We start from the raw sequence: 17402 nt of genomic DNA, 5'->3' as shown, positions 1-17402 counted from the left end.
GTCTTTTCCTGAACTGTAAACAATCATCCTGGGACCGGTTTCTGGGTAACAGAATCCAGCTTGAATCCAGTGGAAAAGTGAGCAAGGGACCCATGTCCGGGAATACCCTGCCAACTTAGGGCAAACAAAGCAAACACAAAGAGATGATGGGCGGAGCCCTGAAACTTTTCAGACACTCACCCCAGTCACAGATCTGGGTTGAATCCATCATCATTCTTTAGCTCACTTCGCCACCTCAGTTCAGACCCAGCTATATGCAAATCAGTCTTGTGCCTCATGAAGTTCTGCTTTTCCATTCTATCCTATGGGGCAAGATAGCCTTTAAATAGTGAAAAACAAAATTGGGGGTATTTCACTATCAGGACATGAGACACACACCAGTACATGTCCTTACTTTCACATACACTGCACCCTGTCCGGGGGGGTGGGGGGTACCTTGGGCCTACCATAGGGGTGCCCTACATGTAAGAAAAAGGATGGGTATGGGCTGGCAAGTGGGTGCACTTTTCAAGTCGACATGCCAGTTCAAAACTGAGCGCAGACACTGCAGAGGCAGGTCTGAGATACCTTTTTAGGGCTACTCATATGGGTGGCACAATCAGTGCTGCAGGCCCACTAGTACTATTTGACAGACCCTGGCACACTTCAGTGCACTGTACTAGGGTCTTACAAGTAAATCAAATATGCCAATCAGGGAGAACCAGTTGTAACAACAATTTACACAGGGAGAACTTGCACTTTGAAACTGATCAGCAGTGGCAAAGTGCCCAAAGCATCTAATCCAGCAAAAAACGAAATCCAGCACAGCATCAAAAATACAGGTGGTAGAGACAAAAAGTCAGGGGAAACCACGCCAATGATGCCAAGTGTAACACAGTCTAATCATGTAGAGTGGACAGTAGAGTGGTGTGGAATGGTGGGGAGTGGAATTGCATACAGTGGAGTGGTGCAGACTGGAGTGGCATAGAGAGTAGTGAGGTACAGTGAAATAGCTTACATTGGAGTGGGTTAGAATGGAGTGGTATAGATTGTAGTGGCCTAGTGTGGAATAGCTTACAGTAGAACTGGGTACAATCAATGGCATACAGTGGAGTGGCATAGAGTGTTATAGAATGCAGTGTCATAGAGTGGAGTAGCGTACAGTGGATTAGCATACAGTGAAGGGTCGTACAGTCGAGTGGCATGTAGTGGCTTAGAGCCAAAATGGCATAGACTGTAGTTGCATAGAGTGAAGTGCTGCCATGCATAGAGTGGAGTGGAGTGGCATACAGTGGAGTAGTGTATAGTTGAGTGATTTAGAGGTGAATACCGTTGAATGTAGTGGCATACAGTGGAGTGATAAAGAATGGAGTGCCATATAGTGGAATAGCATAGACTGCAGTAGCATATATTTGACTGGAGTACATTGTAGTGGCATAGATATGAAAGCTGTAGAGTGGATTGGTGTAGAAAGTAATACCGTACAGGAGAGTGTTGTAGAGTGGAAGGGCATATACTGAACTTGCATACAGTGGAGTGGCGTACAGTGTAATAGTGTTCAGTGAAGTGATGTACATTAGAGTGGCGTGAAGTCGAATAGCGTTGAGTGTAGTGTTGTAGAGTTGCGTAGAGTGAACTAGAATAGAGTGAACTTATGTATAGTGGAGGGGTACAGTGTAGTGGCATATACTGCAGTGTCATAAAATGGAGTGGATTAGTGTAGAGAAGAGTGTCATGTAGTGTAGTGACATAGAGTGTTATAGTGTAGAAGCATAGAGTGAAGTGGCATAGAGTGAAGTGGCATGGCACGGAGTGTGGTACTTGAAACTGACGTAGTGTGAAAGGGGGCAAATTAATGTAGATGTAATGTACCAGGAATATAGATTATGAAGTGTAAATGTAAATTTTGCGGTAGTAGGTGTAAATAGTATTAAATTAGAAGTGTTTAAATACTTAGTAATATATTGTGTAGCGCTATACGGCAGTTACTTTACAGTGTACCACGTTACATGCCAATAAGAAGGCAGTATCAGATTGGCTAATGGCTCTCTTTACAAATGTTAAAGGCAGCCATGTATTTTTCAAGACACTTTTGCTTCATATATAGGTAAGTTCCCTACCTGTACCACTTTATGTAATTCATAATAGCTAGATAGGAAGACCTTCGCATTTTAAAAAAAGTAGCAATAATTAGCGCAATAATTTGTAGGTATTACCACAATACTCTCGATTTTTCTGAAGATCTAAATATGTTGAAAATTGGAAATACACTGTAGTACACTATATTTGTAAAATAGAGGGTTGTTATGGTGCATTTAAAATTTTTTAATATATATATATTCTTTTTTTTTTTTTGTACCACAGCACACCTGAGGCAGTCCCTTGGTACTGTGTACATTTCCCCCCCAACAAATTATAGACATTTTTGAATATTTTTCCCTACCTATTACAATTTTAAGACCATGTAAAATATAGTGTAGTACAGTATTTTTTTTTAATGTTTTCGTTTTAAGTACTGCAGAACTTCCTTTTACTAAAGTAGGTATATGCAAGCGAAAAATATCAAAGCTAAGACTTAACTATATCTAAAGGCGTAACACAGAACACAGCCTAAGTGTACCTAAAACACATGGCTGCCTTTAGCTTTTGTACAGGCAGTCATCATCCTCATAACTTTATTCGGATACAAACATATCCATAAAAGAGAACACAATATACAATGATAGAACATTTGAAGTAGCAATACATTAAAAGAGAGAAGTGCATAAAATATTCAATGCATTAGAAAGTTTGGAGTTGCAGGCTTGGACACCAGTTTTCAAAACAGCCCCCATACAAATCATCAACTCACCCAATTTAAGAAGAGTCCTATATGCTTCTCTATGATCTACACAAGAACGCCTCTTACAAAAAGGCAGTAAAAAGAGCTTTGTATATTTCATGTAGTACTCACAGAAAAATAAAAAAATGGAATAGGGATTGGCTCGAGTGCCCGTCACAAGGGCAGGGAGAGGAATCCAGGTTAGTATGAAATCCGAGAGGGAAGCATCGTAAATACCTAACAGTGCCTGCTCTGAGACGAAAGAGGAGTCCACGCTCCCAGCGGGCCATGGGTTTGGTCAAATATCCAGCCAGGGATTGGTCGTTCTCAACATAATTACATAATGCCTTGCCATTGCTATGTATTGTGGTACATCTTCGAAATACCCCAAAATGTACAAAAGTACAGCGACAACAGATATCACTAAGTTTAAAATACTTTAAAAATTAAAACATACATACCCTACTTACCTGTAGAACCACAAAGGACCATCTGCACACCATAATGTGTAATCCTGCCAAATGTCATGGAAATCTAATGAGTGTGTGGTTGCTACATGCGAGTATTTGATATGTCATCACTGATGTCATATATGATGTCTTAGAACATGTCAATAGTGATGTAACTTGCGAGGTCATAAGCAGTGCATGGCGGCGGCGCAAGTTACAGTTAGCTCTGCTAAATATAACTTGTGAATTTCTGTTTTTTTTAGTTCAAAACATTATGTTGGCACTGATATGTTCACCCAACTATAACATCACTATAACCTTTGTTTTTTTCATTGAAGATATACCTTTTCATTTGGAGAAGCAATAGGAAAATGAGATATATGAGGAATGCATTCAGAAAATCTACACAGTTGTTAACTGGTTAGGATGTGAATACTTCACAGTCTGTCACATTTACATGATTTTTAAAGAAACATCCATTCAATGCAGTCAATGTGCAACTTGCATTGGAAAAACAGGCTTGTGTTTCTGATCTTCATTCTGGCACTACAGAATAGTATTTGTAGATTTATTGTTATGATTCAGTCACAGTCAACACAGGTTTTTCTGTTGAGCATTGTAGAAGTTGGTTTCATGCAAACACAAGATGGTGGCAACAAATAAAGAGGGCGGGGGTTGGTTATTCTAAAGGAAGATTATACACAGACAAAGGAAAGGAAACAAAATAACATTAAAGACTGAGACTGTGTATGGTACATTGCTTCTTTTTATCTTCCCGATTTTGTACAAGGTTATTGGATTATCTACCTGTCTGTGTTCTCATGCTTATCTACATACTTAACAGTCCAAAAAGAAACGTGTTACAGTGAAATTGTGTTCTTACCTTTGTGGTAGATATATTAGTATGGTTTAAAAAAGCACACAGATTTGACCTTCTGATCACTGCGATATAGTTTGTCATTGCTCAAATGCCATTTTTAATCAAGAAATCTGTTAATAGGTGTTACACCTGGCAGCCGTGGTGTGGTTTCCCTGGTCTTTTTGCTTCTGCCTCCTGTATTTCTGACTGTAAGCTGGACTTTATTTTTGATGTTTTTTTAACTCTGTGCAGTTTACCACTGTTGACCAGTGCTAAAGTGCAAGCGCCCCCTGTCTAAAATATAATGGTGGTTGGTTATCCATGATTGGCATATTTTATTTACTGGTAAGAGCCTAGGAAAGTACACTGTGTGTGCCCAGGGCATGCAAATCAAATGCTGCTAGTGGTCCTGCAGCACTGATTTTGCCACCCACGAGTAGCCCTGCAAACTTGTATTAGGTCTGCCACTGCAGTGTCTGCAAGTGCAGTTTTAAACTGCCATGTTGACCTTGCAAGAGAACCCACTTATCAAAAAATGGGGGGAAATAGAGGTTCACGGTTAGGTTCACCCTCCAGCAGTACATGTATCAAAGAACAACGTGAGCTAGTCAAGTCAAAAGAACCTAACCTAGGGGAATGGGAAGTGTCAGAAATCAACTTGATTCTGAAATTCACCAATTTGAAAGAAAGGAAAAGATTATCTCTTTCTTGAGTCCCCTCACTCACCAGGGTTTCCTCACGGTGACATGCTTCATCATTGGGGTCCTCCCAGTCCTCTACGAACTGGGGCGTGCTGCGACTTACGGAATACGTAGGAGCACTAAAAGTCAGAATATGTGTAGTGCAAGTGAAAAAGTGGAGTGGGATAAGGAAAATTAAAATAACCAGCTAGTGGGCCAAATAAACTTTATTGATGCTCTTAGATGAAATAGGTTTAAAAACGGGGTAATATGCTAAAAGGCCCTAACTATAATGGATAGGTGTGCCTAGCATATAATCTGATCAACTAGTTTCAAGCTTCCCCAGCTCTTCTTCAGGACTACACCGGGACCAGCCCAGTGTAAAAGTGCCACTCCTAGTTAACCTAAATCAGGTGCAAAATGTGAGACGCTGCAACTATAAGGCATGCGTTACAATTAATACATACGTAATGTACGTCAGGCAATATCTGTAGGATACAATAAAACAAATGTTAAAGGGAAAGAAAATGTCATATGTACTGTTATCCATAATAATTGTGAGCACACTACACCCAAGTGTTCATACACTTTAGTCTCTGATGTGCCTCTTTGTGGTTTAAAAACAAGAAAGGAACAATAAATCACTTTCTCCATGCCGGCGTTTGTGCTGAAAAGTGAGTCGACAATGCAAAAAACTAACGTGTCTGACACTACATATAACACACATACAAACATACAAATGACGAAAAAGGACATTACATACTTTTTAAAAGCAACAATGTGCCTCATGGTCAACGGAGGGGGTGTGGCGATCTCGTACATCTAAGAAAAAATGTAAATGAGGCCGTTAAGACTGTGGCGTGCTCCGAGTTAATGGTTCGCCCTTAGGGAGAAAAACGGGAAGAATGGTTGTTCTCCGCGTAGCGGGTAGGTTAGGAGGTCCAACATAGAGCTATCACTTTCTTGTACGTGGACTGCCACACTCAATAACACCTACTGGAGCCAAAACCTACCGGACCGCATTCTGGCGTGTCTCCGGTATGGAGCTGGTTATCAAAGGAAATTCTCGCATGGAAAGCGAGGAGGGCTCGTGATCAGAGACCCTTCGGGGGCGGCCATTTTGGATTGGGTCGACTTTGCAAGAAAATAATGAGACACAATGTTAGTATCTGATTAGACTATACGCTATGGCGTGACGAGATATAAATACTAACTTACAGAAGGCAAATGATGTCTCATGTATGGTGATCATGATCAAGGGGAGCAGTGCGTTGTCACTACGGAGCGGCCTTGACGGATTGGGGGAAAAAAGCATTGGAAAATTTTTTTTTGCTAAAACTTTATTGACCTCATATCAGAAGATAGACTGCAAGGATATAGTGTCTATCATGGGACAAGAATTATTAATAATCAGGGGTAGGGGAGTTATTGTCAACCAAAAACTGGCAAGGTAATGGGCAACGTGTTAGAATCACAAAACTGACATATGGTGTAATAGATGTGAGGAGGTTCAATGGGTGTCTACGATGTTCAGAGTGAGACTGCTTTGGAAGCACAGTAGGGTTAAGGCATATGCAGTGGATGTCAATGTCAGGTAAATTGTCCCCAGGGTATATCATCATTTAAACCCTTGCTGTCGGAGCGTAACTTAAACACCCAGCGTTGTTCTTTTTCGTGTAGTTTTCTTTCAATGTTTGGGTGATTGTTTACGTGTTCCAGAATGACCCAGTTAAGGTCATTAAGTGTGTGTTGTTTTTCCAAAAAATGAGTGGTCATTTTTGTGTTGTTGCGTTTACACCTAAAGTTACTCCGGTGTTCGATTATTCTGGTGTTCACCTTCCTTGTGGTCATCCCCACATATTGTTATTGTTATTGTTAGTTGTATTTGTGAATATAGTGAAGGTTGCAGACGCAGGTAATCAGGTATACCACCCCTGTTGTATTGCAGTTGGTGAAGGATCGAAGGTCCCATGTCATTCCATTGTTGTAGGTTACTGTTTTTGTCACTTTAGTTAAATGACATACACTACAGTTACTACATGGGTAATGGCCCTCAGGTAGTGGATGGAGCAAACGTAGAGGACCCATGGTTTTAGTAGGGTTGGGATGAGTATGAACTAGAAAGTCCCTCAGATTTTTAGCTTTCCGATGGCTAAACATAGGTTTTTGTAAATCTAAACCTCCACTGTTCAGGGTTCGCCAGTGTTTCCTTATTATTTTGATTACTTGGTTAGATGCAATATTGAAGGTGGTAATACAGATTTGTCTTTTGCGATCTGTGTGTCTAGTCTCAGGTATATCTTCCAAAAGTGCCTCTCTGTTATTGTTTGAAGCTCTTTTTCGGGCTCTGGACACAAGATGTTGTGGATATTGTCGTCGTATCAGTTTCTGAGAGAGATCATTGGCTTGAATGTTGTAGTCTTGGCGTGTAGTGCAGTTGCGTCTCAGACGCAAAAATTGTCCAAAAGGAAGATTGTCTTTCAAACTCCTGGGATGGAAGCTGTCATAGACTAGTAGGCAATTTCTTGCTGTGGGCTTAAAATGTGTAGTAGTGATTACACGTCCTTCATGTGCTATTATGTTGAGATCTAGAAAGACCAGATTGGACTTACTCATAGTACAAGTAAATTTCAAGAAAGGGTCTTGTTGGTTTAGCCAGACTAGGAAGAACTCAGCCTCTTCTTCGTTCCCCTCCCAGATCAAGAGCACATCGTCTATATATCTTTTCCATAGTTTTATATGGTCGATGTGCGGGTTATGCTGATGGAGAATCTTTTGTTTCTCTAGGTGATATACGTAGAGTCCTGCTACGCTCGGCGCGAATGTGCTTCCCATGCTGGTACCGTGGGTTTGTTTGTACAAAGAGTCGTTAAATTGGAAGACATTTTCAGTCAAGGCCAGGCGACAACACTCGAGGACCACATGGCTGGGTGTATGGTAATCCCAGTTACTTTGAAAAAGTACCTCCTCCAGGATATCTAAAGTGTCTTTATGCGGGAGACTAGTGTAGAGGCTCTCTACATCTAAACTAATCAGTATACTGGTTGAAGGGTTGAATTCAAGGTCCTTGATTAAACAGAGGACTGCCTTTGTGTCCTGTAGGTATGTTTCAGTTGCTTGGACCAAAGGTCTCAAGAAAGCGTCTGCAAACTTAGATAGTGGTTCCAGGATGGAACCTATTCCTGATACAATTGGTCTGCCAGGGGGCGCTTCCATTGATTTATGTATTTTGGGAATTGTGTAAAAGTAAGGGATTATAGGTTTTTTGTTTTCCAAGAAATCCGCTTCTTTTTTACTTATCCACTCATTTGTCAAGGATTCCTCCACCAGGCTAGCGATCTCTATCCGTAGACGTTCTGTGGGGTCATGTTGTATTGCTAGATAATTGCGTTCATCAGCCAACAGCCGTAGGCATTCTTGGAGCACGCCACAGTCGTAACGGCCTCATTTACATTTTTTCTTAGATGTACGAGATCGCCACGCCCCCTCCGTTGACCATGAGGCACATTGTTGCTTTTTAAAAAGTATGTAATGTCCTTTTTCGTCATTTGTATGTTTGTATGTGTGTTATATGTAGTGTCAGACACGTTAGTTTTTTGTATTGTCGACTCACTTTTCAGCACAAACGCCGGCATGGAGAAAGTGATTTATTGTTCCTTTCTTGTTTTTAAACCACAAAGAGGCACATCAGAGACTAAAGTGTATGAACACTTGGGTGTAGTGTGCTCACAATTATTATGGATAACAGTACATATGACATTTTCTTTCCCTTTAACATTTGTTTTATTGTATCCTACAGATATTGCCTGACGTACATTACGTATGTATTAATTGTAACGCATGCCTTATAGTTGCAGCGTCTCACATTTTGCACCTGATTTAGGTTAACTAGGAGTGGCACTTTTACACTGGGCTGGTCCCGGTGTAGTCCTGAAGAAGAGCTGGGGTTGCTCGAAACTAGTTGACCAGATTATATGCTAGGCACACCTATCCATTATAGTTAGGGCCTTTTAGCACATTACCCCGTTTTTAAACCTATCAGCTAAGAGCATCAATAAAGTTTATTTGGCCCACTAGCTGGTTATTTTAATTTTCCTTATCCCACTCCACTTTTTCACTTGCACTACACATATTCTGACTTTTAGTGCTCCTACGTATTCCGTAAGTCGCAGCACGCCCCAGTTCGTAGAGGACTGGGAGGACCCCAATGATGAAGCATGTCACCGTGAGGAAACCCTGGTGAGTGAGGGGACTCAAGAAAGAGATAATCTTTTCCTTTCTTTCAAATTGGTGAATTTCAGAATCAAGTTGATTTCTGACACCTCCCATTCCCCTAGGTTAGGTTCTTTTGACTTGACTTGACTTGACTAGCTCAGGTTGTTCTTTGATAAGAGTACCCACTTGCCAGGCCCAAACCTTCCCTTTTATTACATGTAAGGAGCCCCTAAGGTAGACCCTAGGTACCCCCATGGGCAGGGTGTTAAGCATGTGAAAGGTAGGACATGTACTGGTGTGTTTTTCATGTCCTGATAGCGAAATACTGCCTATTTAGTTTTTCCCTATTGCAAGGACTATCTCACCCATATGTTATCACTGTAGCTGCCTTGTTACATCTTACAAGTGTAACTTTCAATTGTGAAGAGATTTGGAGTTTGGGTTCTCTGATCTCAGGCTCTAAAGGCACATCTTTCTGTGAAGGTGGTTTATAGATTGTGTGTTTGAAAATGCCACTTTTAGAAAGAGGCTATTTTCTTGCTTCACCATCCTGTGCCTCTGCCTGCCTGTGAAATCCACGTCTGGTCGAGACTGACAGTTGGGCTCTTTGTGCATTCACTCTAGACAGTCACACAAAGGGAGCTGAGGTGTGTCCTGCATATCACGATTGCCAATCACCAGGATGATGGACATTCCTAAGCTAGAGTGTTGAGAGAAGTTGGAATAGGTCTGTGCCTGTCCTCTCATACTGGTGTCTCCACCCCTTGTAGTGTGTCTGGGGCAAGGTAAGATCAATGCACTACAGAGACTATTATTATTATTATTATTATTAAGTGATTTATAGAGCGCCTGGTGACCCGTAGGCATCCCCGCGCTATAAATTTGTGAGAACCAAGAGAAGGGGACCGGGGGAACTATTTGGGAAACAGGAAGGTTTTTAGTTTTTTTCGGAAGAGGGCGTGACAAGGTTCCAGACGCAAATTGCGAGGAAGTGAGTTCCATTCTGCGGAGGCTTGACAGAGAAGCGTCGGCCACCGGTGCGAGCCTTCTTGAACTTAGGAACTGTGGCCAGATGATCGCCATCAGAGCGAAGGAGTCTGGGGGCCTTGTATGGGATGATCATGTTTTTCAGGGCGGCTGGACCAACACCGTTGATAAGTTTATGGGTGGTGCACAGGGCTTTAAACTCTACTCGCTGGCGAACAGGAAGCCAGTGCAGAGCCTTAAGAGCAGGCTTGGCAGAGGCTCTGGGAGGGAGGTTCTTAATGAGCCTTGCCGCCGCGTTTTGGGTCCGTTGGAGTTTGGCCAGGGTAAATTCAGGTGTGCCGAGGTAGACGGCGTTGCTATAGTCGAGCCGGGCTAAAATGAGCCCTTGGACCAATAGTTTCCTGGATAGGGGCGGAAGGAGAGGGAGAATCTTGCGAATTGACCGCAAGAGGCCAAAGCATGTTCCAGCAGTTTTGGCTGCCTGGGTCTTCATGGTGAGGTCAGGTTCCAGCCATACTCCTAGTGTTTTAATTTCTTTTTTTGGTGTAGGGATTTCACCAAAGGCGACCGGCCAAACTGATGGTGGGATGGAGGTCCATTGATTGCCTAAGAGCATGATTTCGGTTTTTGCACCGTTCAGCTTCAGGGAAGATTCGCACATCCATGTGTGAATATCCTGGAGACAGTTCAGCAGGCTGTCTGGGTGTTTATCCAGGTGGGACAGAGAGACGACAAGTTGAGTGTCGTCTGCATAGTTTACTATTTTTATCCCGTAAGGGGTCACGACATCTTCAAGGGGGGCCATGTAGACATTAAACAGGGTGGGACTAAGCGAAGACCCCTGAGGGACACCACATCTAAGTGGGAGTGGGTCTGAACGTGAGTTGCCGTCCCACACCTGAAATGAGCGACCGGATAAGAAGGAGTCAATCCAAGCATGTGCAGAACCCACAATTCCTGCCCTGGCCAGGCGATGGAGAAGGACACGGTGGTCCACAGTATCAAAGGCGGCACTGAGATCCAGGAGGATCACTGCCACTGATCCTCCTGAATCCAGGATGCACCTTGCCTCCTCGATTACGGAGAGGAGGGCAGTGTCCGTGCCATGGCCGGGCCGGAAACCTGTTTGGGATTGACGAAGGAGATTGTTTGTCTCAAGGAATTTGGATAACTGTACGTTCACTAATTTCTCAGCCATCTTGCTGATACAAGGAAGGAGCGATATGGGTCTGTAGTTGGCCATGTCGTCCGGGTTCAGTTGAGGCTTTTTCAACAGAGCCTTGACTATTCTTTGAAATATGCCTACCTCAAAGCGGAAAGGGGTATAAGCATTGGAACTAGAACCCAACATTTTAGAATGCTTCTGGATCAAGAGGAGATTTGCCCAAGAAGAAGAGCTAGAAAAGCTGTAGGAGAACTGCCAGCCTGTTTGTTGCTGTGTTGTGCAGGCCTGCTGCTTGCTGATTCTGTCTTGGGCACAGAAAGGACTGGACTATACTTTCTTATCCTGCTTATCAAGGTACTCCAAGTGCTTGTGTGTGCTTGCCTCCTGTTGGATGTCTCAGGGCCATCAAATACTTCATCTGCATCTCCCCTGAACTCCTCTGCTGGGTGTTCTGACCTCCCAAGTGTTGCCAGTTCCGGGCCCTTGGAGGTGGCTTTGCTGCAGAAAGAAAAAAATCGGCACGATGACCTTCAGTGCCTGTTTTTCCCACCACTCAACTTGTCATGCGGTTGAAAAACCAATGCATCACCGAGCTGCAGCCAAAGAATACACAGCATCTGTTTGCGCAGGTCCAAGATCACTTCAGCCCGAGTCCTGAGCACCATATCTCCGGCGTACGAGACCTCCACTCCAACTTCGACGCAGAACCTGCTATGTGGCTGAAGTAATCGATGCATCACCTGTCCACGGCTGTGGAAATTGACGTAGCGCCTGTTTTGCTGCCGCATTGGCCCAGCGTGGCTGAATATTCCACACTGCAACTGTGCACCAAGTCTCCAGCTATGCCGTAAGTAGCTGAAACTCTGTGGTCGGAATTTGATGCATCGCTTCTCCTCGCAGTAAGGAATCGACCCCACACTGCATGTAGAACTGATGCCTCCATTCCCCTGGGACTCCAGAATCGATGCCTCGCATGTGTTTTCCGCATCTGTTGTTCATCTGATTTTGCCCTATAAATTGTATTTTGTGCTAAAATCGACGCATCCATAGAGTTCAGTGGACAAACTTGCTTAAACCTTTAAAAAGTGATATCTTATGTATGTTGGAATTTTTTCATTTTGGTCTTGTTTGGTTTAGATAAATATTGGCTATTTTTCTAAACTGGTGTGGTGTCCATTTGTAGTGTTTTCACTGTGCTACTGTGTGCTTTATGTACAAATGCTCTACACATTGCTTCTGAGATAAGCCGGACTGCTCTTGCCAAGCTACCAAGGGGGAGAACAGGGGTTATCTAGGGTTTGTAACTCCCTTACCCTGACTAGAAGGAAAGGTCCCTACTTTGACATGCAGCATACCACTGCCAACTAGAGACCCCCATTTCTAGCTATAGGTCTGGTGAAAACAATGTGCACTTCCTTTTAAGTATGAGCTGGCATCATTTCTGTACAGTTCCATTTATGATACCCAAAATATATATTGCCCTGACTGAAATATGCATATAGAGTATGGGTGGGGTGTCGTGTATGTATGGCCACACAGGCAAATTAGGGTAAACTCAAACTTAACAAACAAATATGAACTTTCCCATATTTCCCAAGGCATGCATAGTTTATCTTCACCTATCCCTGCAGCCAGATGTGGTGCAAAGAATTGGTGTATCCTTGTTACCACCTGAGTGGGAGGGGAAAACAGAATGGCTCGGCCATGACATCTCTTTTCTCTGCACCTGGAAGTCATTCTCCTGGCAGTAAGACAAGAAGATGGAGGTCAGCATTAGCAACAGTTAAAAGGTAAGCAAGTGTCAATCCTGGCCCTCATGTCAGTAGGAATATTTCTGCTGCAGCTCAAGACTAACTTTACCCCCAGTTTGTGTTGTAACTTCAATAGCATTGTGGATCACCAGACTAATCTCAGATTTAGATTATGCAGGTGAGTGAGCAGTAGCTCTGAAAGAGCACCCACAGAGCCTGATGTATTGTAGCGGGGTTGCACTCCAACTGGTGTTTTTGCACAACAAACTGACTCTCCTTCATTTTGTGCTTCAGCTAATGCATGGGTACTCACATATATTTTCCCAGGGGCCACAAAGTATGGTCTGTAGTGTGTCCAATGACTACATTGATGCCAGCAGGGTGGGAGTGAAGCTTTGTTGTGGGGGAAGGTGGGCATTGAGGAAATGAAGCATGTACATGGTGTGGTCAGTGATTAAAGGAGTTATTTTGAGGGTTTTAGTCCATATTGCCCTCTTAATTCAGCCCCTAGTCTCTAGAAGAGTCATAGAGTTGACAATATTGTGTTATGCTGAATCTGAATCGCTATCCTTCTAACGCACCTTAGGTTAAGCCTTCCATAATTGCTATCATTACCTTGGGAGAGTTAAGTGTAAAAAGGAAGTATTGATTATTGAATTGGAATGAAATAGAACTGTACAATTTTGAAAACAGGAAACTTACTATCAATCTCAGCATTCCCACGTAACCAAATTGTGTGATCCTAAGCAATTATTTTATTTCACCACGCCTCCTTTTTCTTCATTATCACATATAAGAGCACTTTGAAATACACACGTTTAGGGTCTGCTCTGTATAAAACCTGCTCTTGTTACTGATTCAATGAACTATAATGTGGTAAACAACCAAGGGACCCCCTGAAAAGTCCACTTGACAACTGACTTGCTTCTTAGCACACTATTGGCATTGTTCTCAGAGTAGGTGAGGCATGAATGTTTCTACTGTCATTGTTCAAAACTATCACTTTTAAGCATTACTTCTCAATGCAGTGATATAATCTGATGTACTAAGGTGAAACACTTCTTCCTGTTACTGAAATGCACAATTTTGAAGTGATTTTGTCCTATTTTTACACAATAGTTGCAAGATGTCTTAAAAATGAACGTATTCCTCAAGTAAAGTGATGAAGGATACCTGTTTGTTTTGTGTACTTCAATCAACTTGTAAATAAACACTTGTCTGTTTATTTAGGATTGTTCTGAATTTTAGTTCTCACCAGTGTGGTGGTTCTGCAGGGGGCAGCCTGTGAAGGTCCGGAGGGCTGCAAGCTGCTCTGTCAATGGAGGTATGGAGGCGTAGGTGTAAGGTCAGAGAGATAGCCATCCTCAACCTGTGTTTATATTCACATAGGAGCCGCAATGGAGACGACTCCATTCGATGACCCGTCAAGAACAAGGTCCGACCCACAGTACCGACCGCAGTTTCCCCATCATGCAAATGCCGGTGGGCTCCACTCCATGCTCACCGCAGAGAGCAGGTCCGGTAGAAGTCTCTGCCACATTGATTAGGGGGGAAGCACTTGCCCTAGCTGTAAGCAAATTCTCTTTCAAGCGCTCCTGCCACAGTGTACAGTTCCAGGGGACCTTGCAGTGCCAGGGCAGGGGAGGCAATCCAGCTGGGCCAATGGCAAAGATGTGACTACAATCAAGACCTACGGCAGTGGGTGCCGCTCCTCTGGAGCCCCGGGCTGGAGGCTGTGAGTGTGCGCCCTGGCTGCAGCGTCGAGTCCCCACCGGTGTAGTGTACATAAATAGTCTAGAGTTCCTCCTCTGCATTGCCCCCTGCACTCCCTGTCTGCTCGAGTGTGTCCTGGGCGGGGCTGCAGGGACAGTGAAGTGCTAAGGGCATGCACTGCAATGCGTGTTCCACTGTTGGCCTTCAGTTGGGCAGCGCGGTGGGAACAGGGGACCGCCCCATATCAGCAGCATGTGCCCTCCCCTCTGCCATCTTACTTCACTGGTCCTCCACTCCACTGCCCCTGCTCTCACCTCACCCGCAGGAGGAGGGGGCGTGCCTCCTGACTGCGACGTCAAGGCACCTCCCAGCCGTGTCGTGGTCTTTGCAGGCCTCTCTCACGCCTAGGAACTTGGGGAGTTCAGCGCTTACTTGGAAGCCGTTTGGGCTGTGGCATGAGGGCAGGGGGGAGCGTCTCCATCTGTGGCGCAGGCTACGTCTACCTCCTCCACCCCCAGCGCCCTGTTGCTCACCGCTTGTTGGCCGGCACTGGCCCACAGGCAGCACAGTAGGCCTCTTGGTGATCGCTACCTCCCTGGTGGGTCGGTGCTCGTCCGCACCACGTGATATGGTCAGCTTTGCATACCACTCCAGGTGCCTCCATCGGCGGCGCTACGGTACTGGGTTCCTCCATTCACTGGGGGGGGTCGTTCCACAGTTCCGGGACCCTTCGGCGCTGCATGGGGAACCGGAGGCCTCTCTTTTCTGCAGCTGAATGTTGTCTTAGGAGGGAGGCAGCGTGGGTCATCCCCCCAGCTGCAGTGGGGGGGCTCTGGAGGCAAGGTCCCCAATGCTGAGAGGCTGAGAGTGAGCGGCGTGCCTGAGTGGGTCCAGGCAGCCTCTTTCGCGCCGCCATGTTGTTCACCGGGGCTGCTCAGCCCAGCCGCGCAGCCATCATCTGCAGTAGCCCACGGGCTGCCAGCTGGGAGAGGGAGACTTGAGGAATGTAGCCACGGCCAGGGAGTCACTTGGGTGGTGGTGTATGGTGCTGATGGCTGGCGATTGTCGGGCTGGCCGGTGAAGCTTTACGGATTTGCGTCAGCCATCTTGGCCAGCCAATCCACGCCCGAATTTACAGCTACTGATTAGTTCTAATTTTTCATTCTTATGTTACTTTTATGTTCTGTCATCCTTGTCTTGATTTTTTGCTCACTTTTTCCCACGCAGGCCAGGCCAAGCCACATGGTATTTTACATGTAAACTAAGGGGGTCATTACAATGGCCGACGGACAGGAGTCCGTCCACCATCGTCATGGGAATTGGGAGCATATGGCGGTGGTCCCGACCATGGAATTATAATGCAACCACCACCGTGGTGGTCGCATTGGGCATGTTTACCATTGCGGCGGGTGCTGAAGGCTGCAGCACCCGCCGCAATGGTAAAGATTAAGGTCTTGCATTTCCCTGCACTACTTTGCAGGCACCATGCGGTGCCTGCCACATGGTGCAGGGAAATGAAGGGGGGTACCATGGGTACCCTCTGGTGCACCCACACCCCCCTCCCATTACAATGGGGGCCCGCAACGGGCCCCTAAAGTCAATCTCCGCCAGCCTGTGAATGGCGGTTGAACCGCCATCCACCGCTGGCGGAGATGAAGCGTCCTAATATGGTGGACGGTGCCTGCTAGGCACCGCCACCATTCTGGGTATGCTTTCCGGTTCCGCCAGGCAATCGGAACGATTGCCTGTGGCAGACCCGTGGCGGACGGAATTCCCGTCCACCAGTAGAACGCCTGCTATCATAATTTGGCAGGTGGGAATAGCTGCAATTTGGTGGTGAATCCGCCACCGGCAGGCTGCCGGTGGCTGCTTTACCACTATCGTAATGAGCCCCTAAGTTCTTAGGTTTGCAAGTCACGTTCGTTCTAAGTTTGATTTTGATGCATTTGAACGGATGGTTTATCTCAGATCCCTCGATTATATTATCACAGTTATTGCAATTGGAGAACGCAATTGTGTGCTTATATTCTTTGTTTGATTCACTGTCATCTCTTCCTTCATTGATTGAGTGTAGTATATTTTTTATTTTTAGATCGTTCAAAAGCAAACATTGGTATCTGGCTGAATATATCGTCGGGGTCGGACTGCACCATTGTCCAGTGTTTCAAAATCCTTTTTTTGACAATTGTGCTTCTTGTCGAAAATGTAGATGAGAAAATCATTCTTTTAGTATCTTTCTTTTGTTGTTTGTTTGTCAATAGTTGTTGTCAGCTTCTTTTTTCACTCTGCCCCCTTTTCACTGCTTCTGCTATGATTTCTTGCGGGTATCCTCTGTTGGTGAATTTATCACAAATGATTGATTTTCCAGTCTCATAGGTACTCACATCGGATGATATTATTCTAATCCATAGTAATTGTGAGTAAGTAAATGTTTTTTTAGAGCAAATTGATGAAAACTTGCAACATGCAATAAATGTTCGGATCAGTTGGTTTCACAGAAATATTAGGAAAAATGAACTAGTTCACTTCCAGAAATGTCTCTAAAATCATGTTTTATTTCAACAAAAGTATTGGGAACATGTGCTGTAAAGGTCAACGCGTTATTTGCATTAAGATAATGGTGCAAAATGTGAATGCATTTGCCGCCAGAATTCGTTTGTAGTGATGATAGTTCAGTGCTAGGCAACTGGGTAAATCTATGTTCTCTTATTCTAAATCTCAGAAAAATGTGAAAAGGAAAGTACAACTTTAAATGGGAGAGAATTACAGCAAACCTCTATGAA

The 17402-nt window shown here is 44.4% G+C and overlaps 1 protein-coding gene across 2 annotated transcripts in view; it reads left to right on the top strand.

The window, feature by feature from the left end:
* MDFIC (MyoD family inhibitor domain containing) overlaps nucleotides 1-17402 on the top strand; it is a 202635-nt gene that overhangs the window by 86453 nt on the left and 98780 nt on the right. For both annotated transcript variants that reach the window (XM_085653158.1, XM_085653157.1), the window contains exon 3: nucleotides 17342-17402. This exon is cut by the window's right edge and continues 65 nt beyond it. In XM_085653158.1, the coding sequence (XP_085509284.1) occupies nucleotides 17342-17402 (61 nt within the window). The remainder of the gene's footprint in view (nucleotides 1-17341) is intronic.

This window comes from Triturus cristatus, chromosome 4_1, assembly GCF_964204655.1.
Source record: "Triturus cristatus chromosome 4_1, aTriCri1.1, whole genome shotgun sequence".
NCBI classification, from domain to species: domain Eukaryota; kingdom Metazoa; phylum Chordata; class Amphibia; order Caudata; family Salamandridae; genus Triturus; species Triturus cristatus.
Note: the sequence above shows the minus strand (reverse complement) of the source record. Positions and strands in the feature narration are given on the sequence as shown.